The following is a 26,872-nucleotide window of genomic DNA, read 5'->3' as shown; positions in this document are numbered from 1 at the left end:
TTTCCTGCAGATCCAGAGTCCAAGAAGGCCACAGCAGAGAAGGAGAAGGCAGAGGCAGACATCCGCACAGGCACAGTAAGACGTGGAGAAGCAGAGTAGACATCAAGGACTGTCTCACCTTTGTGCGGAGTCAGCGGACGTCTTTCCAGGCGGGGAGGACGGATAGGACAATCCTTCAGGAAGTGTTCGGTACTAGCACAGTACAGGCAGAGATTCTCCATGCGGCGTCGTGTCCTCTCTTGGGGTGTCAGGCGAGACCGGTCGACCTGCATAGCCTCCACGGCGGGAGGCACAGGAACAGATTGCAGGGGACCAGAGGAGAGAGGAGCCGGGGAGAAGAAACGCCTCGTGCGAACAGAGTCCATATCCTGGCGGAGCTCCTGACGCCGTTCGGAAAAAACGCATGTCAATGCGAGTGGCAAGATGGATGAGTTCATGTAGGTTAGCAGGGATTTCTCGTGCGGCCAGAACATCTTTAATGTTGCTGGATAGGCCTTTTTTAAAGGTCGCGCAGAGTGCCTCATTATTCCAGGATAATTCTGAAGCAAGGGTACGGAACTGTACGGCATACTCGCCAACGGAAGAATTACCCTGGACCAGGTTCAACAGGGCAGTCTCAGCAGAAGAGGCTCGGGCAGGTTCCTCAAAGACACTTCGAATTTCCGAGAAGAGGGAGTGTACAGAGGCAGTGACGGGGTCATTGCGGTCCCAGAGCGGTGTGGCCCAAGCCAGGGCTTTTCCAGACAGCAGGCTGACTACGAAAGCCACCTTAGACCTTTCAGTGGGGAACTGGTCCGACATCATCTCCAAGTGTAATGAACATTGGGAAAGAAAGCCACGGCAAAACTTAGAGTCCCCATCAAATTTATCCGGCAAGGATAGTCGTATTCCAGAAGCGGCCACTCGCTGCGGAGGAGGTACAGGAGCTGGCGGAGGAGATGATTGCTGGAGCTGTGGTAGTAACTGTTGTAGCATAACAGTCAGTTGAGACAGCTGTTGGCCTTGTTGCGCAATCTGTTGTGACTGCTGGGCGACCACCGTGGTGAGGTCAGCGACAACTGGCAGAGGAACTTCAGCGGGATCCATGGCCGGATCTACTGTCACGATGCCGGCTGGCAGGTAGTGGATCCTCTGTGCCAGAGAGGGATTGGCGTGGACCGTGCTAGAGGATCGGTTCTAAGTCACTACTGGTTTTCACCAGAGCCCGCCGCAAAGCGGGATGGTCTTGCTGCGGCGGTAGTGACCAGGTCGTATCCCCTAGCAACGGCTCAACCTCTCTGGCTGCTGAAGATAGGCGCGGTACAAGGGAGTAGACAGAAGCAAGGTCGGACGTAGCAGAAGGTCGGGGCAGGCAGCAAGGATCGTAGTCAGGGGCAACGGCAGAAGGTCTGGAATCACAGGCAAGGAACACACAAGGAACGCTTTCACTGGCACTAGGGCAACAAGATCCGGCGAGGGAGTGAAGGGGAAGTGAGGTGATATAGGGAAGTGCACAGGTGTAAACACTAATTGGAACCACTGCACCAATCAGCGGTGCAGTGGCCCTTTAAATCGCAAAGACCCGGCGCGCGCGCGCCCTAGGGAGCGGGGCCGCGCGCGCCGGGACAGAACTGACGGGGAGCGAGTAAGGTACGGGAGCCGGGGTGCGCATCGCGAGCGGGCGCTACCCGCATCGCGAATCGCATCCCGGCCGGAGGTGGTAACGCAGCGCCCCGGGTCCGTGGAACCGACCGGGGCGCTGCAGTGAGGGAAGTGTAGCGAGCGCTCCGGGGAGGAGCGGGGACCCGGAGCGCTCGGCGTAACACTAACCATATAACTATCAATGGTCAGCTCTAATAACCTTCTTTCTGTTTTTTATCATGATTATTTGTATCTTGTATTGAAGTATCAGTGTACCTCTTGGATCCTTTTGTGGCTACCTTCTGATCCCTGATGAGCCCTCTTTATCAAGGGACGAAACGCGTTGGTTAAGAGAGATTTGCCACAATTATACATATATTTGTATATAATTTATTGTTCCCCTTCCCCATCCACACGTATTTTAGGGAGGGTCATATTCCTGCGTTAGGGATAGGACTAATGTTAATATAGGTATTTACCTGTATCCTACAACCCCCCCCCTCACAGAAACCTTGGTTCCAGTGGTGCATTATATATATATATATATATATATATATATATATATATATATATATGTGTTGTCTTTTAATTAAACTTAGTAAAGGTTAATTTTTATCTTATACCTTATTGGTGTGTCATACTTGTGATATACTGTAATTCTAAATCACCAAGGGCTATTGTTATCTTTAGGTTCAGGGTACCTTTACCTACCCGTACACGTTGTTTGTCCCATACACTTTTGTCAAAAGTTGGCAAAACCTGCCAACTTCGACAGGACTGACTGACTAAAGTGTCTAAAGTGTATGGCCCCATACATCTAAAGTGTATGGGCCATCTGACTCTCCCTGTCAGATGATGTCAGGGCAGATAAGTAGTAGGCACCCCCAGACCCCCGGTCTATTTTACAGTGTTACTGTTCATAAATATTTTTAAAGCTGAAGAGGTTAGTGAAAGCCAGGGAAATGGGGAACTGCATACTTAAAAGTACACTTTAATGTTTTCAGTCTAGCTCAGCTTCAAACTACTGTATATAGCCAGTTTTAAATAAGAAAAAAAACAGGAATACAACACCTGATTCGATATATGACAACATGAGTTATCCCTCCATCCAGAGTAAATATGTGATTTGGATTATACCAAGTCTTCAGATCAGGAGATGCCAGTGCAAACAGGGAATGGTAGACAGGCAGGATTTCTGGGTTATAAAAGGAAATTAAAAGGAATTCATAAAGCAAATAAAAATAAGATTTACACCAATTTACATCCTACATTTGACTACATCACAAGGCAAGTAAATTTAGTTTTGATGTCTACAAAAACCAAATATTCGGCATCAGACTGGCTCCTTTGCTGGGTTCTAACATCAGCTTTACAATGGGTGCTACCTAGTGGCTAGTGAGATTCTTTGTTTGTTGAGTCACGGAGAGATGGCAAAGTCTTGCAAAGTGCCTGTTGGCTGAGCTTTAGTAGGCTTGGTTACTGCACTGTCCCCCGATTTATTAGCATACAATTACAGCTGCTGTGGAGGAGAAGGCCTGTCAACACGTGTATCTTTCTCTGTATGTAGACATCAACCCTAGCTAGTTACAACCTATTAAGATCAACCAATATCACTAATGTATTGATTCAGAGAAAAGGAAAAAAAAAACGTATGAGTCTGTACCAATTGCCCCATACCAGGGGGGAAATTCCTTCCCGATTCCAAATATGGGCTTCAGAATAAATCCCTGGATCAACTTTCTGTCCCTGTAATCCTAACACCTGAACCATGTTCTGTCCCTGTAATTCTAGCACCTGAACCCATCAGTGCTAGTATTGTTTTCTGCACCCAACTTCCTCCAGCTCAGCAATGCATCTTGTTACAGTGTATTTAGGACTTACATTGTTCAGGCTGGGAAAACATTTCTTTCAAAAAGAAGGAGGGCTTAGCACTTCTCTTTTGTCATAGGTTATTTTTGATAGTCCCATGGGGCCCTTATCATCAGTGGGGGTCCTAGAAGTCAGACATCACCTATTCTGTGGATAGGTGATAAATAACTTGACTATTTAAGCACAGCCCCTTTAATACTATAATTAGGTACAATGTTTTATATATAAATACGCCAGTATGAAAATAACCTAAAGGAACTATACAAATGTTAGTGTATTCATAGTAAAGTACAGATATAAAAATAATTGTACCAAAAATATATTAGAAACACATTCTTAAACTGTTATTAAAGGGGTACTCTGGTGGAAAACTTTTTTTTTTCTTTTGTAAATCAACTGGTGCCAGAAAGTTAAACAGATTTGTAAATTACTTCTATTAAAAATCCTTCTTAATCCTTCCAGTACTTATTAGCTGCTGAATACTACAGAGGAAATTATTTTCTTTTTGGAACACACAGCTCTCTGCTGACATCATGACCACAGTGCTCTCTGCTGACATCTCTGTCCATTTTAAGAACTGTCCAGAGTAGGAGAAAGTCCCCATAGCAAACATATACTGCTCTGGACAGTTCCAAAAATGGACAGAGATGTCAGCAGAGAGCACTGTGTTCCAAAAAGAAAATAATTTCCTCTGTAGTATACTGCGGCTAATAAGTACTGGAAGGATTAATATTTTTTTAATAGAAGTAATTTACAAATCTGTTTAACTTTCTGGCACCAGTTGATTTAAAAAAAAAAAAAAAGTTTTCCACTGAAGTACCTCTTTAAAGGGGGTTTCTGACCTAAAACTATTGATATCATATCCACATGATAGAACTCCAATAGTTGATTTGTCCTGTTCACTGTTTATTTTTGGTGCCTCAGCTATTCAATCAGTCAGGTGTTGGCACCCCATCTATCAACTATTGATAACCTATTCTGTCCCAAGCACTGGTAGGGCAGTAATGGATTGCCATCAGTTAGGATCTCCTCCCGTTATTCATAACGGGTCCCGGCAGCCCCCATAATAGTAAATGGGAGCTGTCGGGACCTGTTGTTTGTCGTTTCACCCCGTTATGAAAATGACCGTTAAAGTCAGGAAAAAAAAAAAATCTGACAGCCGTTCTCAACGGGGAGCAACGGCAGTGTGAAAAAAGTCTTAAAGATCTAAAATTTGGGAAAACCAAAATTTGTGTCAGTCTCAAAACTTTTTGCCACAAATGTACAAAATGGCCTTATTTTTTTGTTGCCACCTTTGATACATCCTGTTATGAGCTCGGAACATTATCGCAACACAATGTAACCTTGTTTAAGGGGCATAAAGAATACTGCATTTCATTACAATCTAGCCTGAGACAATTTTATGTTTGTTCTAAACATATTCAAGCTGTGGTGGGAATAGTCCTCAGAAATGTAATAAGTCTGAAATTGAATATTAATGACAATACAGATCTATTTATAGTATAATATTTGGAGCAAAAAAATTATTTGAAAAACTGTTCATCCCTGTCTAGGTGGTAATTTCTTTGGTACATGACTAGATACTGTAAATCCCACTATTCTTGTCAGATTTATGTTTACCTGTTGTACACCTATTATTACATTTTGCTCTTACCACATGATTTGGCAGCGGCAATGCATAGCTCCTCTGCAGAGTATTGTCCACCAGAAAAGACCATCTGTGGATCAGACTGTGAAGAAGATGGCAAGGAAGATGTGTAGAAGAGCAGTTTAAGAGAGCCTGTGGCAGAAGAATAGGAACTGCAAGAGTGGGAACCACACAGGAGCGGGGCATCGTCACCAGACATCTGTGGAAACATTGCGTTTGTTACAAAATATAGATTTCTAAAATACAATATGAGAAGAAGGCTTCGCCGGCTCAATTTAGATATTCATTGTCTGTGACTCCACATCCTAGTTAGGTGGAGTCACAGACAATGAATATGCATATCGAGTCAGCATAGCCCCGCCCCCTGTGCGCGATTTGCTGAATTTAGCATCTTTTGGGGGACATATCTAAGGACCTACTGGACATATTTAAGCAAGTGACCCCCTCGTTGGACTTCTGTTCACCCACACTATAACCCAATGTATTGGGTTTAGTGTGGGTGAACAGGCGACAGTTTACCTTTAATGTTAGCAGAGACAGAGACAAACATTTTTGCAATATCAAGAAAAGAGGAAATAGCAGCACTTACCAACTGCGTAGTAAAAGTCATTCAGATACAGAATGATAGAATAATGCAGAATCTCAAAGCCACTTTGAGTCCCCTGTTCTTTGAATCATAGAACAAAATGATACTGTTCTTTGATTCCAAAAACAGAGGAATTAATATGGATTTACATATTCAAACTCTGGAAAACTTGTCTTAGTTAATTTAATTAAATCCATTAAAAAAGTTATTACAAGATTCTACAACATTTTATGATTTTGCATTGGCATCACTGGACTTACATGGCTGCTCCAAACTATTATTCCAAGTCATTAAAACATCATGGCAGGAATGGCGTGGAGAGAGAGAAAAAAACCTGCAATGATTGTTTCTCTCTACCACATGGCATAAGAAATAAAGTTTAATTTCTCAGTTAGTGAGTGCCGCACATCTCCCTGTAACAAGTATCAGCAATTCCAGGATTTTATGTAGGCTACTATAGTACAAGCTTATGTTTTCTGTTACCACTACCATTATGGTGCTGCTCCATAGGTCAGGCATATTGGGGGAGATTTATCAAAACATGTCTAGAGGAAAAGTTGCTGAGTTGCCCATAGCAACCAGATTCTTTCATTTTTGAAAAGACCTCTGAAAAATGAAAGAAGCGATTTGATTGGTTGCTATGGGCAACTCAGCAACTTGTCCTCTGCACAGGTCTTGATAAAGCTCACCCATTGTTCTTCCGTAACAGCAAGCCAACCATGTTCATGTTATGTTGCCAACCCCAATGGACCTCTATAAATGTGACAGCTACAGTGTGTGGTGTCCCAGTACAGGATATGCATCTCACAGTCCTATCAGCTTGAGTCCCTGCACGTCCCCAGGGCTCACCTGCACTGTACCCCTATAGTGTGTGTGGTGTCCCGGTACAGGACCTGTCCGGTGCCATCCTTAAGTCGCCTCAGGAAGAGTCCTTTAGGTCCATAGGGCTCTCCTGCAGGGCTCCGCCCTTTTTGCCTGATATAAATGCAATGTATATTCGCTATGTGTATCTATATACAGAAGTGTATAAAGTGATGGTCATGTGAACTACTGTCATGTGATCTACCCAGAGTTCCATTGGCACAGGAACCCCAGGCTCTAGCAACCAATGGGCTTTAGTCAACCCCCCTAGTATATAAAGGGCTGTAGTCTCTATTCTCGCTCTCCTGTTCCTGCACTCTTTTTAGACCTGGATCTAAAAGGAAGCACAAAGTCCTGTGTACTGCAAATTCATCTCGTCTAGGCCAAAGCCTAAAGTCCAGCAGGCACTTTCAAACCGTGAGTTACAAATATCTCCACAAATCAAGTGACTACTACTCAGCTAAAGGAATATATTAGTAGCACAGTGGTCTGCCTAAATATCCTCATAGCTACAAGTCCAAGGAAGCCTGCAAGGTATCCTGTGTCCCGATTGCCTCTTAGGAAACTGCATTAATGTAAAGACTGTTTACTGAGTATTTCAAGTAAAAGTTCCAGTTACTTCAAAACCCTTGCTGTGGACATTCATTCATTGCATGCCGTTTTTGGGCTGGTTGTCGGCAGTCCCTATACCGCAACAACCACATCCTGGCGTCACGAACACTAAGGGGTTAACAACACCTTGCCCCCGGGTTAATACCACCAGACCCTGCTACATCCATTGCAACACCCCGTGGTCACCACATCTGTATAATTGTATATTATGTGTAAAGGACCTTTGATATAGTCACATGGTTATTGATCACATGATAATAGTTGTCGCATGTTAAAGTCACATGTTTTGTTACCCAGAGAGCACCAGGTGACCTGCAGTTAGCCTATCGGCTCCTTTCTCAGCCCCCCTTTATAAGGAAGGGAGGAGCTGCAATCTCTCTCTTTGATCATTCATTGCTCTTATGATTCACTTTCTGCTGAGGTCAAGTCCAGTCCAGACGTCTCAGAGCCAGTGTCCAGAACATCTGGAGGCCTCAAGCCTAAATTACAGCCACAAGTCAGTAAGTCAAGTCATCTGTGTCTGCTGTCACTATCTTCAGTCAAGTCAAATCTATTATAGTCTGCGTGGCTGTGCTAGAGTTTGTCAAAGTCACTACAAGTGCCAGCAAGCTGCGAGGTCCTCTGTGTTACTGGTCACCTCTCTGGGATCCTGGCCTAGCTGTAAAGACTGTACCATCTGTCTACCTCAGTAAAGCTACCGTTAACCCTGACCTTGCCTTGGACTCTTATTTGTCCTGCCTAACTAGGATTAGCAGTGCTAGTGTTTGACGCCCTGGCGTCACGAGCATTTAGGGGGTTAACACCATCTGCCTCTGGGCTACAACATCTGCCCCATACACCTCACATCGCACCCCCGTGGTACACCACAAGTCTATCCCTTATGACCCTTCCAGAGATAAGTACAGAGTCCGCCATACACTTTCTCACTTCCTCCTGCACTTCTCTGACATTGCAATGTGGACTTACACATAAGCAGCCATGCATGGGTAACCTAGATGCTGATGCCTATCAAAGAGTTTTCCTGTATAGACTGCAGGTTTGACACCATTTGTTTACAAGGTACAGACAACTATTCCAGAAGGCCCTCATAGAAAGCAGTTACAGACAGGAGTAACACACTTTGGGGGAGATCTATGAAAACCTGTCCAGGGGAAAAGTTGCTGAGTTGCTTATAGCAGCCAATCAGATCGCTACTTTCATTTTTCACAGGCCTCTGCAAAATGAAAGAAGCGATCTGATTGGTTGCTATGAGCAACTCAGCAACTTTTCCTCTGGACAGGACTTCATAAATCTCCCCCTTTGTCTTTAACACATTTTTTTTTTTCATTTTCTGTTTCCTTGTACTTTCCCACACTTTCATGCATTGCGATACTCCCTTTCTTGGAAACAGCTATAGTACTATTAACCCTGGTCTTTCTGGTTCAGAAATATAGTACCACAATTCGAAACCTTACATATCAACTGTGACAAAGAAAAGTACAGAAAGAGAGGCAATATGGATTTAAAACTGAAATTGACCGACAGAAAATATGCAAATGAGGACAGCTGACAATGTTTGGGACTCTATATGTTTATGTCTCTGTTCACTTTATCGCTCTGGTATCCATTATTCATAAAAGGCAAAATGGATCCATTGTGGGTAGATACGTATCATGCCTTATAGACCTAATAACATATAATGCAATCCACTGGGTTCCACTTTGATAGGAAAAATAGTGCTGCATTTACAATATAGCCTCCGGCGCAAATTTGATACAGCGCAAGTATTTTGAGATATATTTTTTTATTTTGATTGTCCAGTGACAAGCTTAGTCTACATAACAGTGGGCTCAAATGTGCGCGCTATATTGAAAATAGTCAAATAGCCTGATGAGCTTTTTGGCTCAAATGTAAAATAGTTTCTGAGCGATGTAAAGTCAGTCTCTGAAAAATAAATATGGGAAACCCTTGTTGATAAAAAAGAAAAACTAAATTAGGCTGTTGCATTTGCACCTATTCAAATGCTTGGTAACACATATAGCAACTCAATTCATTTAGGCATGTAGATATGGTTAAGACAATTTTCAAACATTTAAACCAAGCATCAGAATGGAAAAGAAAGGACATTTAAAGGGGTACTCCGGTGCTTAGACATCTTATCCCCTATCCATCTAACCATCTAACGCATTTCGGTCGGTACGCCGACCTTCGTCAGAGACGGCGATGTCATCTCTGACGAAGGTCGGCGTACCGACCGAAAAGCGTTAGATGGTTTTTTGGCCCTGCGCCCTGCTGTAATTGTGATGTCACGAGCAGCCTTCAGGTTCCAGTTAACCCTTGGACAACTAAGTAGCGTGGCAGCACCGGTGAGACGCTACCGGCCGGAGCAGATTTCCCGGTGCATACACCCGCTACCACCCGGTGTTTACACACCTCAGTCTTCTTCCTACTGACCCGCGACACCATTGGACCCCGAGTTCCCCTAGCGGTACGAGACGCTGACATCGCTGGAATCTCTGGGACTCAGATAGTGCTGGATGACAGAGGTACCCCGTACATCAAGCCCTCTGTGTTGAGTATGCATCAACAAACTGTTTGAGTAGCGTGCATCTCAGTAGTCGCCCTACTATTAGGAGCGGTATACAGATTATCTGAACATTACAGAGTGCATTTTAGGAAACTAATTATAAAGATATTGCCCTGTAAGTGACAACGTTATTTATACATTGTAGCACGATCGCCAGTAAGAGGACTGTAACATAGGTATCACATCGGAATATAGGGAAACTAACACCGGTACACAGCTACGTACCTTAAAGTGACCGATCACCGCCGTAAGGAGTTCACATTGAGAAAAATAAGTGAAATATATGTACCCCTGGAGGTGCAACAAACATCATAATAAGTGAGTTTTGTCTGCTTAATTATCCTCAATGCCTATGGTACTGACATCATAATATTATCAATCTAACTGTTACACTATACATTTAAATTGTTTACCAGATACTACAATTGATCAATTCCACCATTCCCTCTCGGGAGGGTTCCATACAACTGACCAGGAATCATCAGTATATCTCAGTATCCATCCTTGTGATTACAACATAATATCCTCAGTAAGTACCACTGTATTTTTCCATCTATCCTCATATTTGTGCGCCGATACAGAGGTTTTTTACAAGTAGATTTGTAAATTACTTCTATTAAAAAATCTTAATTCTTCCAGTACTTTTTAGGGGCTATATATTAAAGAGGAAATGCATTACTTTTTAGATTTCTCTTATGTCATGATCACAATGCTCTCTTCTGACCTCTGCTGTCTATTTTAGGAACTGTCCAGAGCAGCATATGTTTGCTATGGGGATTTTCTCCTGCTCTGGACAGTCAGAGGTCAGCAGAGAGCACTGTGGTCATGACATCAGAAAAATCTAAAAGGTAAAGCATTTCCTCTGTAGTATATATAGCCATTAAAAAGTACTGGAAGGATTAAGATTTTTTAACAGAAGTCATTTACAAATCTGTTTAACTTTATGGCACCAGTTGATTTAAAAAAAATAATAATTCCACAGGAGTACCCCTTTAACCCCTTAAGGACGCAGGACGTAAATGTACGTCCTGGTGAGGTGGTACTTAACGCACCAGGACGTACATTTACGTCCTGTGCATAACCGCGGGCATCGGAGCGATGCCCGTGTCATGCGCGGCTGATCCCGGCTGCTGATCGCAGCCAGGGACCCGCCGGCAATGGCCGACACCCGCGATCTCGCGGGCGTCTGCCATTAACCCCTCAGGTGCCGGGATCAATACAGATCCCGGCATCTGCGGCAGTTCGCGACTTAAATGAACGATCGGATCGCCCGCAGCGCTGCTGCGGGGATCCGATCATTCATAATGCCGCACGGAGGTCCCCTCTCCTTCCTCCGTCCGGCTCCCGGCGTCTCCTGCTCTGGTCTGTGATCGAGCAGACCAGAGCAGGAGATGACCGATAATACTGATCTGTTCTATGTCCTATACATAGAACAGATCAGTATTAGCAATCATGGTATTGCTATGAATAGTCCCCTATGGGGACTATTCAAGTGTAAAAATAAATTTTAAAAAATTTTAAAGTAAAAGTAAAAAAAAAGTGAAAAATCCCCTCCCCCAATAAAAAAGTAAAACGTCCGTTTTTTCCTATTTTACCCCCAAAAAGCGTAAAAAACATTTTTTATAGACATATTTGGTATCGCCGCGTGCATAAATGTCCGAACTATTAAAATAAAATGTTAATGATCCCGTACGATGAACGGCGTGAACGAAAAAAAAAAAAGTCCAAAATTCCTACTTTTTTAATAAATTTTATTTAAAAAAAATTATAAAAAATTTATTAAAAGTTTTTTATATGCAGATGTGGTATAAAAAAAAAGTACAGATCATGGCGCAAAAAATGAGCCCCCATACCGCCGCTTATACGGAAAAATAAAAAAGTTAGAGGTCATCAAAATAAAGGGATTATAAACGTACTAATTTGGTTAAAAAGTTTGTGATTTTTTTTAAGCGCAACAATAATATAAAAGTATATAATAATGGGTATCATTTTAATCGTATTGACCCTCAAGCCCTCAAACTAGTCCGTGGATGAAAATATAAAAGAGTTATGATTTTTAGAAGGCGAGGAGGTAAAAATGAAAACGTAAAAATTAAATTGTCTAAGTCCTTAAGGCCAAAATGGGCTGAGTCCTTAAGGGGTTAAAGCCAGATATGTCAAAGTGGTAGAAAATTGTGGGAAGGTCCTGCTAACAAGTTGCTCTTTGAGATAGAATTGATCATGTAAGTAATGTTGGTTAAAGGGGTACTCCGGTGGAAAACTTTTTTTTTTTTAATCAACTGGTGCTGGAAAGTTAAACAGATTTGTAAATTAGAAAAAGGACGGAGAGGCTCCTGCGGAAAGTTTCACTAGAATGACCCGGGCAACTCAAACTAACACCTGTACCCAAGGTGTCTGAAAAGGGAGTACTAGACAAAAAGAATTTTTGAGGCTCAAGGTCTTTGGATAAGGAACACACTTGTTGGTTAAGATATATGAAATATGTATTAATTAATTAATTACTATCAACTGATAGTCCGGGATTACAGGGCCCTTGTAAATCCACGTAATCAGAAGATTCATAAAAAATATAAAATCATAAAATTAATATGTATATTCATAAAATAAAATTATATATATATATATATATATATATATATATATATATAGATGTATAAGACCACTGGAAAGGGTAGCAGCTATTTCAAATCGGCACTCTGGATAGTATTTGTATATAGATAATGTCCATCAAAGTGCCAGTGCAGTCCTGAAAATATAACACAGTCTATCACACTTATAAATGTCCTTTCAAGACAATAAAGTGGCAGTTGAATAATATTCAGGTGTCTGTGGCTCCAGACTTAGATGTCGCTCTGTATGTTATATAGAGCAATCCTAGGATGCTGTATTCCACAGCGGTAAATTCAAACTATGCGCATAGTGTTTGAGAAAGGTTTAGCTCACCGGTCCTGATGCAATTCTCGGGAGGTAACTTTACCGTTCCTTGCTTGTCCTCAGCGATGTCAGGCAGCCGCCTGTCCCCGCTCTCTGGCCTGAGAGCGCACCGCTGGAGTCTCTGCCGACTCCTATTCGCGCGATGTTAGCAGATGGTGGGCGATATATACAGGGGCTGCTGCGCTTGCAAGGCAGGTAATCCAGGTGGCGTCCTCGTGTAAAGAGCGCGCGCTCCCAGTCTCTGACCGCGCGCTCAGAAATGTCCGTGTGATAGCCGGTAATTGCTCTGGACTGCAAATGATGATAGTGGTCTCATATGTCTCTTAGGGGGGGTCGCCGGATGCGTTTCAGCCCCCAATAGGTGCTTTCTTCAGCGGCTTAAATATATATTCAGCTATATATTTAGATATATATAATTTTATTTTATGAATATACATATGAATTTTATGATTTTATATTTTTTATGAATCTTCTGATTCCGTGGATTTACAAGGGCCCTGTAATCCCGGACTATCAGTTGATAGTAATTAATTAATTAATAAATATTTCATATATCTTAACCAACAAGTGTGTTCCTTATCCAAATACCTTGAGCCTCAAAAATTATTTTTGTCTAGATTTGTAAATTACTTCTATTAAAAAATCTTAATCTTTCCAGTACTTATTAGCTGCTAAATACTACAGAGGAAATTCTTTTCTTTTTGGAACACAGAGCCCTCTGCTGACATTATGACCACAGTACTCTCTGCTGACATCTATTTCCATTTTAAGAACTGTCCAGAGTAGAAGAAAATCCCCATAGCAAACATATGCTGCTCTGGACAGTTCCTAAAATGGACAGAGATGTCAGCAGAGAGCACTGTGCTTGTGATGTCAGCAGGGAGTACTGTGTTCCAAAAAGAAAATAATTTCCTCCGTAATATTCAGCAGTTAATAAGTACTGGAAGGATTAAGATTTTTTTAATACAAGTAATTTACAAGTCTGTTTAACTTTCTGGCAACAGTTGATTTAAAAAAAAAAAAAAACAGTTTTCCACCGGAGTACCCCTTTAACCTCTTAAGGACGTGGGGCGTATGCATACGCCCTGCATCCCGAGTCCTTAAGGACGTAGGTTGGAGACCGGACCAGGATGCCTGCTGAATTCATTCAGCAGGCATCCCGCCACATCACCGAGGGGGGTCCTGAGACCCCCCCATTGTCGTCAATCGCAGAAAATTCAATTCTGACTGATTCTGACCAATGGCAGCGCAGGACAGTGGGTTACCATGGCAACCCCCCTTTCTGCCCACCCCTGGATGTCGGGCAGAACGGGGGAGTAGATGGAGGCCGGTACCTGGAGGAGAAGATCCGTGGGGACCGCCGATCGTCGCTGGAGACCGCGGAGATCACCAAAATAAAGTAGAATATGTCACTAAAAACTATCTCAGAATCAGAATATTAGGAAAAAGCGTTTTAGAGTTATTAATGCGTAAAGCGACGGTGCTCAGAATTGAGAAAAAGGGCTCAGTCCTTAAGGTGAAAAAGGGCTGCGTCCTTAAGGGGTTAACCCACATTACTTACATGATCAATTCTATCTCAAAGAGCAACTTGTTAGTAGGACTTGTGATCGCCAGTCATCCATGCACCGGATGACTTGGGTGCTGCGGTGGAGATCACAGGGGTCCCCATTAGCCTTACTTTCCCTTTCATTCCCCCCCCCCCACCATAGTTTCCCTACCTGAGCCAGGATCCAGCAGTCTCCAGCGACGTGCGTGGCTCCCCAGGCATCTTCTCCTTCAGGTAATGGCCTCCATCTTCTCTACATCTTTCCCTCAACATCCAGGGGTGGGTAGAATGGGGGTTGCCATGGCAACCCACTGTCCTGCCCTGCCATTGGTCAGAATCAGTTCTGACTAATGGCAGGGGATAGGAGGAGATCGCAGCACTGCAACCTCATTCCTAGCCCTCAGGATGATCGGGGCTGTCACTGACAGCTCCGATCATCCCTATTTTCTGGGTGATCAGGTCACCTGAGACCCAATCAGCCCGGAACAGCAGAAAATCGCATGTCTGAATTGCGATTTTCTGCGATCGCTGACATGAGGGGGGGGGACCCCCCTCGGCGATGTGCCGGGATGCCTGCTGAATGATTTCAGCCGGCATTCTGGTCCGGTCCCCAACCGGCTAGCGGCGGGGACCGGAATTCCCACAGGCGTATGCATACGCCCCACGTCCTTAAGGACTCGGGATGCAGGGCGTATGCACACATCCTTAAGAGGTTAAGGGAAACTAACAGCAGGATCTTTAAAATGCCCTTTTTCTGGATTCAATACATTTAGGAAGTCTTGCTATATCTTCTTTGTGGCTGGTATGGTGATTTTTAGTTTTGCGCAATGGAGGCGGCTCCTGCGCTTTTAGCAAGCTGTTTTCTGTCCCCTGGATCTCACGCTCTCCTCCCTAGTCATGAATATGCAAGAAATGGTCACTCTCACATCAGCCAGACATCAAGGAGGGTGGGAAGAGAGGGACCTAGTCGACAGGAAACAGTTGCTGAAAGCGGAGGAGCCCGCCTCCATTGCGCAAAACAAAAAATTAGCATACCAGCCACAAGGAAGATATTGTAAAACTCCCTGAACGTATGTGAACCAGGTAAAGAGGATCACTCGCACTATATACCTGTATATTCATGTTAGTGCTGGTGACACTGCTGTCACTTTTCCTTTAACATTTTGTTTTACACCTTTCTTAATGCTAATGTTATTTTGACACTATATACACGTGCTATATCATTTGTATACCTGAGCAGACACTCCCTCTGCACTGAAACGCCTTGCCCTAAGTTACTCAAACAACAGATTATGATCTTACACACCAAGATATAAAAGACTATCAAGTTAAAATTCAAATTAAAGTTATCACCGGTAATGAATATCCACAAATAAAGCTCACAGGATCTTCGTCACCTCAAAAAACATAAAAATGAGCAAAACTTTTTCAGGATGTGCTAATTATGGGTAGGGGAAGTAACTGTCTCATATGAAAAATCATTTATAGGAAGCATAAACATGACTCTTTTAGAAATTTGGTGAAGTATTTTAATATGTGCCACACATAAAAATAAATATCAGCAACATTACAAATGATATGTAATAACAATAACTTAATACAAGGACTCAGGGAGGAAGGAGAACATCAAAGCAAAATCAACCTGGTGTGGTCTCTTAAACAATTGTAAAACAAAAATAGAGAAAAAGAAACACAGCCGCACATCCACTATTTGTATTTTGATCTGGTTGCTTCTCAGCAGAAATTCAAACACTGACAGGTTGTTAGTTTACATTTTGATCAAAAAGTACAAGCCCACTCGCCACGTCAAGGCCACCAATTTAGAGTGGGTCCCTAACCCAACATTGGCGTAGCGCCGGCCACCACCAAATTGTGGATGTGCGGCTGTGTTACTTTTTCTCTATTTTTGTTTCTCTTAACCCCTTAACGACAATGGACATCATTGTACGTCATGGTGCCGTGGTACTTAAAGCACCATGACGTACAAATTTACTGGTTCTCGTGTCATGCGCGGCAGGTTCCGGCTGCTATCAGCAGCCAGGGACCCCCCCGGTAATGGCAGACATCCGCGATCATGCGGATGTCTGCCATTAACCCCTCAGATGCCGTCATCAATACAGATCATGGAATCTGCGGCAGTGCGGTACTTTGAATGGATGATCGGATCGCCCGCAGCGCTGCCACGGGGATCTGATCATCCAGCATGGTAGCCGGAGGTCCCCTCACCTGGCTCCGGCTGTCTCCCGGGGTCTTCTGCTCTGGTCTGAGATCGACCAGAGCAGAAGATCACCGATAACACTGATCAGTGCTATGCTTTATGCATAGCACTGAACAGTATTAGCAATCAAATGATTGCTATAAATAGTCTACTATTAAAGTGTAAAAAAATAAGCAAAACTATTTTAAAATAAAAAAGTATAAAAAAGTGAAAAATCCCCTCCCCCAATAAAAACGTAAAATGTCCGTTTTTCCCATTTTACCCACAAAAAAGCATAAAAAAATTAAAACACATATTTGGTATCGCCGCCTGCGTAAAAGTCTGAACTATTAAAACATATTGTTTTATTATCCTGTATGGTGAATGGCATAAACATAAAAAAAGTAAAAAAAAAAAAGTCCAAAATTGTTGCTTTTTTGTCACATTTTATTCCAAAACTAATTTATAAAAAAAAAATGTATGTAAAACTACAGATCATGGCGCAAAAAAATTAGCCCTCTTACCGCCCCATATATGGAAAAACGAGAAAGTTATGGGTGGTCAAAATAGGTCTATTTCAAACATACTAATTTTGTTAAAATGGTTTGAGATTTTTTTTTAAGCAGTACAATTATAGAAAAGCATATAACCATTGGAATCATTTTAATCGTATTGACCCACAGATTAAAGAAAACATGTAATTTTTATGGAAAGTGTACAGTGTGAAAACAAAACCTTCCAAAATTTGCTAAATTGCTGTTTTCTTTTCAATTTTCCCTCATAAATAATATTTGTTTGGTTGTGCCGTACATTTTATGGTAAAATAAGTGATGTAATTACAAACGTACAATTGGTGACGCAAAAAAAACAAGCCCTCATATGGGTCTGTGGATGGAAATATAAGAGAGTTATGATTTTTAGAAGGCGAGAAGGAAAAAATGAAAATGCTAAAATAAAATGGGCCTGGTCCTTAAGGGGTTAAACAATTGGTCACCTATATTTTTCCCCATCTAATAATACAACATAAGTCTTCTTTATCAAATATGAACAACCAGACCTTTGGTCCACATTTTTTCTCATAACCTAGTTAATCATACTGCAGTACAAATTATGTAAAGAAAAGCAGCTTGCTCAATGGGAAATCCCCAGGAATATTAGCTATAGCATGATGTTAGATGAAGGCCCTGTCAGTTATAAAGCAATGTAAAAATAAAAAAGCAAGAACCGCTGTCAAACTTATAAATTGGCACTAAACCTAGAGATGGACATGAAAACGTTATACAAATTTGAAACTGAAATAGAATATAGATGGGCCTTTACAAAAGGACAATGCAAACCACAAATAGATATTTGATTTCTCGTAAAATAACATAAATTAAATAATTAAGTGCAGATAAAAATATACTGATTCTACAATTCTGGAACAAAGGAATTGCCTAGCAGAAAAGTACAGTGCAAGCACAGATCTTCTTTATTAAGGTAGAATCAACAGGAATACATGAAAGAACATAACTCTGATGCGTTTTGGATCAGCAATAATCCTTAATCATGGCGTGCCATGATTAAGGATCGTTGTTGATCCAAAACACATCAGTGTTATTTTCTTTCATGTATTCCTGTTGATCTCAAGGCACTAAACTTTGAGATGGACATGAAAACTTTATACAAATTTGTAACTGAAATAGAATATAGATGGGCCTTTACAAAAGGTCAATGCAAACCACAAATTATGCAAAAATAGATATTTGATTTCTCATAAAATAACATAAATTAAATAATTAAGTGCAAAACAAAATATACTGATTCTACAATTCTGGAACAAAGGAATTGCCCAGCAGAAAGGTAGAGTGCAAGCACGGATCTTCTTTATTAAGGTAGGATCAACAGGAATACATGAAAGAACATAACTCCAACGCGTTTTGGATCAGCAAGTGCAATGATTAAGGATCGTTGCTGATCCAAAACGCATCATGTTCTTTCATGTATTCCTGTTGATCCTCCCTTAATAGAGCTGTCTGCTTTGTACTATTGTGGATTCCACATTTCTGTTATAGAAAACAACACTTGACTCATCCCAATATTCAGTCAATAAACCTCTCATCATAATATGAGCATCCGAAATCCAGTAAATGAAGTTAAGCCAATATAGAGCTTAAAAACACAAGATTTGTAAAACTGAATTTAATAGAACTAAACATTTCATGAAATGAAAGTGTTTTATAAATAACAAAAACAGTCAATGTTCTTTCACTATGCTATCCGCTACATTGTTTAACTCTATGCCAATCCATAACAGTAAAATAAGTAATATTACCTTATGAAAGGTCCTGTGTCAGCTTCTGAGAATAAAATACAGTGTGGAAAATGACAATTGTTAAAGTCCGCATATATGTGTCAATTTAGCTGAGCATATGAGGACTAAGCTTCGTCTTCTAAATGTTATAGTACGTATAAGCTATATGTTCATTGATGGATGTGTGGTATATGCATTTCTATAACTTTCATCAAATGTGAATGAATGCTAAGCGAAAACTTCCTTGGTCTAATGTATGTGCTTATGTTATATACGTAAACGTGTTTTTTAAAAAGTAGTTTGCATGTTTCCTGTGAAAGAGTGTATCTCACCACACAAAGTTTCCTGTTGAAACCATCAGATTTGCAAGCTGAACTGGTAGACAAGGACAGCGATATTTAGTAAATGGCCTGATAATTGCTTGCACACATCAAGGAATGGAATTTTGCAGACATATTCTTCTCTTAGATAACACTGTTTTATCAGCAAAGACTCAAAGAATGTCCAGTCTTAATCAATATGTCAAATGTCTGGAGATTAATTCATAATGTATACATTTATACATACTGTACATACACACTCCTCAGTAGATATAAAGTATCACAAAATAAGAGAATAAACACAGCTGCAAAGAGGCATGTAAATGCAAACACAGAACTTGTATTATCTAGATCAGAGGTGGTCAAAGTTGCTAAACAATAAGAGCCACACTTGATAGATTTCCTTTAAGAGCTGCAAGACATGCACATACATAAAAATTAGGAAATACATGTAGGTAGTAATAGTATTTCATATATAGTTGACAACTACATATTAATAAATAATATAAATGGTATTATTAGTTTTAATACTCACAAAATAAGAATACATGTGGTGTCCCAGCACCAAGGGCTGTCCTGTGGGCTGCAGATCTCCTCGAGCATGCCTGCTGGTCTTGTGTTGGGACCACTGTGAAAATGTTTACTATGTTCAATATGTTTAAGCACTTTATTCAATTTACTATATTCACTGTGTATTATGTTATTTATGTACTTTACCTTTAAGATAGAGAGAGATGCAGTGGTGATCAGGTGACCCTGTCTGCCCAATGGGCACCCCCAAATTCTCCTGTATATAGTGTGTGTGTGTGTGGGGGGGGGGGGGGGGGGGGGAGTAACCCCAGTCTAGTGTGGTGTTGGAGTCTAGAGTTTGTGCTGAGTCCAGTGTGGAAAGGAGGTGGAATATGTGTGTGGTGAATACTGAGGGAAGTCTGAGGAAACTCTCAGTCAAGTCATCCCCGCCATTCTGCAAGAGTTCCCCGTACAGTGGTGAGTCAAGCCCTGGTGGTGTTAGCAATTGGACTTTGTCAGAACCCTAGTCATCATGGGATATCCTCAAGTCTCATATCTCAAGTCCATAGGTTACACTGCATCTCTTCTACTGTGCTCCGTACTGTGTGTTGTACCATCAACACCTGCTCAGTAAAAGACAGTTATCGGTAACCTGACATTGGTGTGTTTCTTACTCCTCGTGTCTGGCCCATGAGAAGCTGTCTCCACCTCGGACCTTGTATAGGCTAACAGTGCCCTGGCATCACAAATTGACACGAATCCCTTGCACCCCTGTAGCACCACATATACATCCCACCAACATCACTGCAAAGTAAAGTGAAAGACAGTGATGGCAAACAGATTGGGGGCTGGAGGTAAGCTGTAGGGCACATAGCAAAAGCTATGGTCACTAGTGATTGCACCGCAGCTAAAGATATGCAGCCAGGAGCAGGAAGGGGTGAGGGGTAAGAGGCTGTTACCACATAGTTTTTACTTTTAATTTTTTTTATTTTTTAAGATGTTTGTGTTCGTGTCTGTAATGCACGTGCATGATGAATGTAACATACCTAGAACTTATCTGGATACACATAAAAATAAAACTTACCAGAAGTTATTAGGAGAGGGAGACCACCTAAAACACTGCAAATTAACCCCTTAAGGACCCAGGGTTTTTCAGTTTTTGCACTTTCGTTTTTTACTCTTTTAAAAATCATAACCCTTTCAATTTTCCACCTAAAAATCCATGTTATGGCTTATTTTTTGCATCGCCAATTCTACTTTGCAGTGACATTAGTCATTTGACCCAAAAATTCACGGCGAAACAGAAAAAAAAATTATTGTGCGACAAAATCGAAGAAAAAACACAATTTTGTAACTTTTGGGGGCTTCCGTTTCTATGCAGTGCATATTTTGGTAAAATTGACACCTTATCATTATTCTGTAGACCCATATGGTTAAAATGATATCCTACTTATAAAGGTTTGATTTTGTCGTACTTCTGGAAAAAATCATAACTACATGCAGGAAAATGTATACGTTTAAAAATGTCATCTTCTGACCCCTGTAACTTTTTTATTTTTCCACGTAAAGGGTGGTATGAGCACTAATTTTTTGCACCGTGACCTGAAGTTTTGATCACTTTTTATAAATTTTTTAATGGTATAAAAAGTGACCAAAAATAATTTGGACTTTGGAGTTTTTTTGCACGTACACCATTGACCGTGCGGTTTAATTAATGATATATTTTTATAGATCGGACATTTACGCACGTGGCAATACTACATATGTTTATTTTTATTTACACTGTTTTATTTTTTTTTATGGGAAAAGGGGGATGATTCAAACTTTTATTAGGGAAGGGGTTAAATGACCTTTATTAACACTGCACACGCTGATCTCCTATGCTGATCACTGGCATGTATTAACACGCCTGTGATCAGTGTTATCGGCGCTTGAATGCTCCTGCCTGGATCTCAGGCACGGAGCAGTCATTAGTCGATCGGACACAGAGGAGGCAGGTAAGGGCCCTCCCGGTGTCCTGTAAGCTGTTCGGGATGCCGCGATTTCACCGCGACGGTCCCGAACAGCCCGACTGAACAGCCGGGTTACTTCCACTTTTACTTCAGACGCGGCGGTCAGCTTTGATCGCTGCGTCTGAAGGGTTAATACAGGGCATCACCGCGATCGGTGATGTCCTGTATTAGCCACGGGTCCCGGCCGTAAATATACGTCCTTCGTCGTTAAGGGGTTAAATGACTTAACAATAGCTATAAACACTCATAGCAGTTGATTTGTGCCAACACCACAAAAACGAGGGCACGCCTATAGAGATCAAAAATTAGTCAAGTAGGATTCAAATATTTATTGAATAGTTGTTACAAGGCCAAAAACGTAAAACACATTTGCCATTTCGTAAGACGGACCAGGAATATATTTTGAATAACAGAATGAACTCCATCTACCCAGTTTCTTGATGACATGAGCTGGCACATTATGCCTCAAGGCTGCTGAAGCTGCGCCAATACGGACGGAGTGACCAGAAATACCAGAGGGATTATAACCAAGGATGCTAACCAAAATACGCACATGGCTAACGAATTGACTGGATGTCAGAGGCTCAGTGGGGAAAGGAAGAAGAGGACTACATGCAGACTTATCTGACAGAACAAGCAGAAGTTGTGACAGAACTGCCTCCGGACATCATGTTCAGTGGGAAAATAGCGTACCTCTGCTCCCCACTTACATGTTTTAGTAACTGAAAGATTGAGCTTGTAGCCCTGTCCATCTCTAATTAGCTGTGCTTTAGTAAGTGTTGGAGACTTGGTCGTGACCAGAGTAAATTCCCCCAGTCTGAGAAACCCATAAAAGGCCAGGTAAATAGTCGCTTTAACAACAGGTGCCCAAAAGGTTTAGAGTCCATTAAAGATGACATGCCATGAAATAGTTCACCATTGACTGGCTTGCAAGTAGGTGACCTGGGGACTGTGCTGTTCTGAATGCCTTTTAATGCTGCCTTGATATGATAGGATAGTATGAGCCGATAGTAGAGAAGTAGCATGTGGGGAAGAAAGAGATCAGTGATACTGTAAGCCTGCTAAATATAGTTTAATGGTATTGTGGAATAAATGTAGTTCAGAGAGGCAAAAGCCCACAAATGCTAGGGCTGTAGTGACCGTAATAGAAAAAAAGGTGTGTGCTGTTGCTCAAGAAAAGAAGTGAATAAAATCAAGGCTGATGTGTATGTCTTAGTGGTACTAGGGGCTGAAGATTTTTGTATGAGCGATCTAGCTACTGCCATGTATCTGGTTAATCCATCATTAATAATTGGCATGGAGGAACCGGAGTGGACACAGAGTCTGCATCTGGCATGACCTGAAAGAAATTGAGTTGAAATTAACCCTTGACAACGCATCAGTAGCCACATTCTTAGAAACTTCCATATGCTCGCAAACAAAATGAAAGTGGTTGTCAGGATTCGGCAGGCTGGTGGTGGATCCTCTGTGTCAGTGAGGGATTGGCGTGGACCGTACTGGAGTACCGGTTCTAAGTTGCTACTGGTTTTCACCAGAGCCCGCCGCAAAGCGGGATGGTCTTGCTGCGGCAGTAGCAACCAGGTCGTGTCCACCGGTAGCGGCTCAACCTCTCTGACTGCTGAGACTGGCGTGGTACAGGAGGACTAGACAGAGGCGAGGTCAGATGTAGCAGAAGGTCAGGGCAGGCAGCAATGGTTCGTAGTCAAGGGCAACGGCAGGAACGTCTGGAAACACTGGTAATGGCACTCACAAAAACGCTTTCACTAGGCACAAAGGCAACAAGATCCGGCCAGGACAGGAAGGGGAAGTGGGTTTTTATTCACATGGAGGCAGAGGACGCTAATAGACACTGATTGGGCCAGGCACCAATTAGCGGTGCACTGGCCCTTTAAATCTCAGAGAGTCGGCACGCGCGCACCCTAGAGAGCGGGGCCACGCGCGCCGGGATGAGACAGCGGGGAATGGGACAGGTGAGTAGATTGGGATGCGACCCGCGGGCGGGCGCGTCCCGCTACGCGGATCGCATCCCCGCCGGTAGTGACAGTGCAGCGCTCCCGGTCAGTGGGTCTGACCGGGGCGCTGCAGAGAGGAGAATGCCGCGAGCGCTCCGAGGAGGGGAAGGGACTCGGCGTAACAGTGGTGCTGCAGAGACAATCAAATAAACATCCTGACATATTTCATGACTTGTAATGACTTGGATCTGCCCTTGTTTATGATCTCCACTGTGGCTGTGTTATCACAAATGAAATGTACCCTGGAGTTGGACAACGATGCGCCTGAGACATAGGCTTCTGCCACTAAAGGATAAATCTCAAACAGGGCAGATGTTTGCTGAAAACCTGGAATAGCACAGATTTCAGGAGGCCAAGAACTGGCTAACCAGTGGGTACCGCAAATAGCAGCCAAACTGACGGATGATGACACATCCGTGTACACCATAGGGAAAGAGTCAGAAACTGTTGGCATGAATAGAGATATGCCATTCCAATCGTTTAAAATATTGAAATAAAATAAAACATTGAATAAAAAAAATTAATAAAAAAATCTTGTTCCACAGAGACAAATCTGCCATGGCTTCATTGTCAATGTGAAACCAACCATCCTGCTCAGATACAGTAGACAGTAATGGGGTGGTGTTGGTGGAAATACCTGATCACTTCCTGACGCCAGGGGACTGTTATGCTATACGCGGTCTGAGGTTGGAGACAGCTTCTCATGGGCCAGACATGGGGAGAAAATGAACACACCAATGTCAGGTTACAGATAACTGTCTTTACTGAGCTGATGCAGATGGTAATACACAAGCAGCTGCCCTTGGGAGTCCTGTTTCCTTGCTGAGACTTGTGGTGCTTTCACCGGACAGAAATAATCTGACTTGAGATCGAAGATTAAATCCCGGTTGCTAGGGTCCTGTCAAGGTACTTGTCCACTGAGGCATGAATTTCCTACTTGCGAGCAATCCTTGCAGAATGACCAGTTGAGAGATTAGATTTGAAGTAGGCCTCTCCTCAGAGTACACGACACAGCACACCTGAGCACCCTTAAATACATCTACCCCCGGGTAGTACCCTTAAAGGCACAATAACATATTAAACATATATACATATCACAGAATTAATTTAAGAAAAATACATTCTCTGACATTATAATACACATAATTAATTCAGCTGTAGAACTCTAGTGGGCCGAACACCTTGTGCTGCCAGGCTGCCCGAGACAGTCAAAAGCCACAGGACAGCTATTGGTGCTGGGACACCACATAACAACTATGACACTACCAGTGGTTTACTGAGAACAGGCATTAGATTGTTGCATTCGAATGTGGACTGTGGCATTGCCATCACACCAGTATGTAAACTGTCTCGGAAGCCCGCTACCAGCCATTCAACCCAGGCAGTGTCAGGGTGACTACTGAGGAACTGCGCCAGAACTTGCATTTGTACCACGCCTAGTCATGCTTGAGTAGAATAACATGGAAAAAAACTTTTTGCGGGTGCTGTTCCCGGTTCCAGAAAATTCAAGCCAGATGCTAGAGTGCAGGTAAAGTGCTACAAAGCACTATGTTTATTTAAATATTAAAACAAATGACGCGTTTCGGAGGGACAGACCTCCTTCCTCAGATTGGCATACAAAACATCTCAAGGTAGCTCTTTACATACAGTGAAAATCGATGCCAGGTACAGTGGGCGGAGTTACAATAAAATTTCAAAAGTCATATAATGAATCATAAAAGCTGTATAATAAAACGCCCATTGTCGAGAAAGGACAATAGCAGCATAAAGTATAGTACAATTAAGAAATTATGTAAACCACAGTGTGCATGACTAAAGGTCACAGCAAGCCCTGTTCACACACACAGGTAGTAGTGCATGAGAGGGAGGCTCACCATGCGCATAATGTAAATAAACAGTGTCAGAACTCATGCGGTGGTTCTCCGATCGTGTGTAAGCAGGAGCTGAGTTGTCAAGAACGCGTCATCAGGGCCGCGGGTGAAGTGACGACTTTCAGCCTATCACATTAGCGAGGTGCCCTCGTAGTGGAGAGAAGTTTAGCGGCCGGATGGTAACTAGCCGCGCGTTGTCAAGGGGCACATTTTACTGAATAGTAAGTAATTTTTAGGATTAAAACAATGCTTTAATCGGATTAAGAGAGATTATCAGACTAATGCTGAGGACTATTAGGGAAATTTATCAAAGCATTTAGTAGATTTTTTTTTGCTTAAAATTGTCGCAAAAAAGTCACAATTTTTTGATTGCGCAGTGTCGTAAGCAAAAAAAAAAAATCTTGCTTACCAAAGCAAAAAGTGATTTATCAAGTGCGAAAGTCGCATGGCATGAAAAAAACTTACTAAATTTACTCCAGCTCAGACATGGAGCAGAAAAAGCCACTACCAAAGCAAAAAAAAATAGCTTAAAGAAAGAAATTTATCAACAGGCTGAAAGCAGTTGATAAATAAGTTGCACATAAGCAAAAAAAAATTGTAAGAAAAAAATAACTAAAAAAAGGAATACATAAGCAAACATTCATAAATGTCCCCCTATAAGTTTGACAGCAATAAATCAGTGACTAAAAAAGAGAGTATAGAAGGCTAAATTAGCAGCAATATAAGGGCAGCAATAGAGGGTGTATTTGGAATGATCCAGCAGCAATATATATATATATATATATATATATATATAATATAGGATAGTAGCCTCAGATATAGAAATTATAAAAATTATAGCGGGGGCTAAAATAGCAGAGACTTAAATAGCAGCAACACAAAGACAGCAAAAAAGGGGTATAATTAACCCCTTAAGGACTCATGACGTACGCGTACGCCATGAGTCCCGGTCCTGCGATATAACGCGGGGTCACACGGCGACCCCGTATCATATTGCGGCGGGATCGGCATCACAGTGAAGCCGGGACCCGCCGCTAATAGCGCGCGGCACCAATCGCTCAAAGCTGAGCTGCGCGGCTAAAAACGAAATTGAAAGTGCCCAGCTAGCTCAGGGAGCTGTTCGAGATAGCCGCGGTATAATCGCGTCATTCCGAACAGCTGCAGCACAGGAGGAGGTCTTCTTACCTTCTCCTGCGCTGTCCGATCGCCGAATGAATGCTTCAAGCCTGAGATCCAGGCTTGAGCAATCAATCGCCGAAAACACTGATTGATCCATTCCTATGGAGATGCATCAATCAGTGTAAAAGATCAGTTAATGCGATGTTATAGCCCCCTATAGGAGCTATAATATTGCATACGAAAAGTGTAAAAAAAAATCATTAACCCTTTCAATTATCCCTTCCCCTAATAAAAGT

At 42.1% G+C, this 26,872-nt stretch overlaps 1 protein-coding gene and 1 long non-coding RNA gene across 8 annotated transcripts in view; one reads left to right on the top strand and one right to left on the bottom strand.

The window, feature by feature from the left end:
* JAK3 (Janus kinase 3) overlaps positions 1-25,484 on the bottom strand; it is a 264,164-nt gene extending 238,680 nt beyond the window's left edge. For 2 of the 7 annotated variants that reach the window (XM_056518126.1, XM_056518132.1), the window contains exons 1-3: positions 8,163-8,299; positions 5,144-5,336; positions 2,692-2,815 (exon numbers count right to left, since the gene is read on the bottom strand). In XM_056518126.1, coding sequence (XP_056374101.1) covers positions 2,692-2,815; positions 5,144-5,336; positions 8,163-8,180 — 335 coding nt within the window. In that variant the 5' untranslated portion in view covers positions 8,181-8,299. The other 5 variants (XM_056518127.1, XM_056518128.1, XM_056518131.1 and 2 more) reach the window with 5 other exon arrangements.
* The window catches only part of LOC130269719 (uncharacterized), a 55,456-nt gene continuing 38,127 nt past the window's right edge, over positions 9,544-26,872 (top strand). Inside the window, exons 1-2 of the long non-coding RNA XR_008843551.1 lie at positions 9,544-10,080; positions 10,179-10,291. This is a non-coding gene — a long non-coding RNA (uncharacterized LOC130269719). The remainder of the gene's footprint in view (positions 10,081-10,178; positions 10,292-26,872) is intronic.

This window comes from Hyla sarda, chromosome 1, assembly GCF_029499605.1.
Source record: "Hyla sarda isolate aHylSar1 chromosome 1, aHylSar1.hap1, whole genome shotgun sequence".
Taxonomy (NCBI): Eukaryota; Metazoa; Chordata; class Amphibia; order Anura; family Hylidae; genus Hyla; species Hyla sarda.
This window is presented reverse-complemented; position numbering and strand designations above follow the sequence as displayed.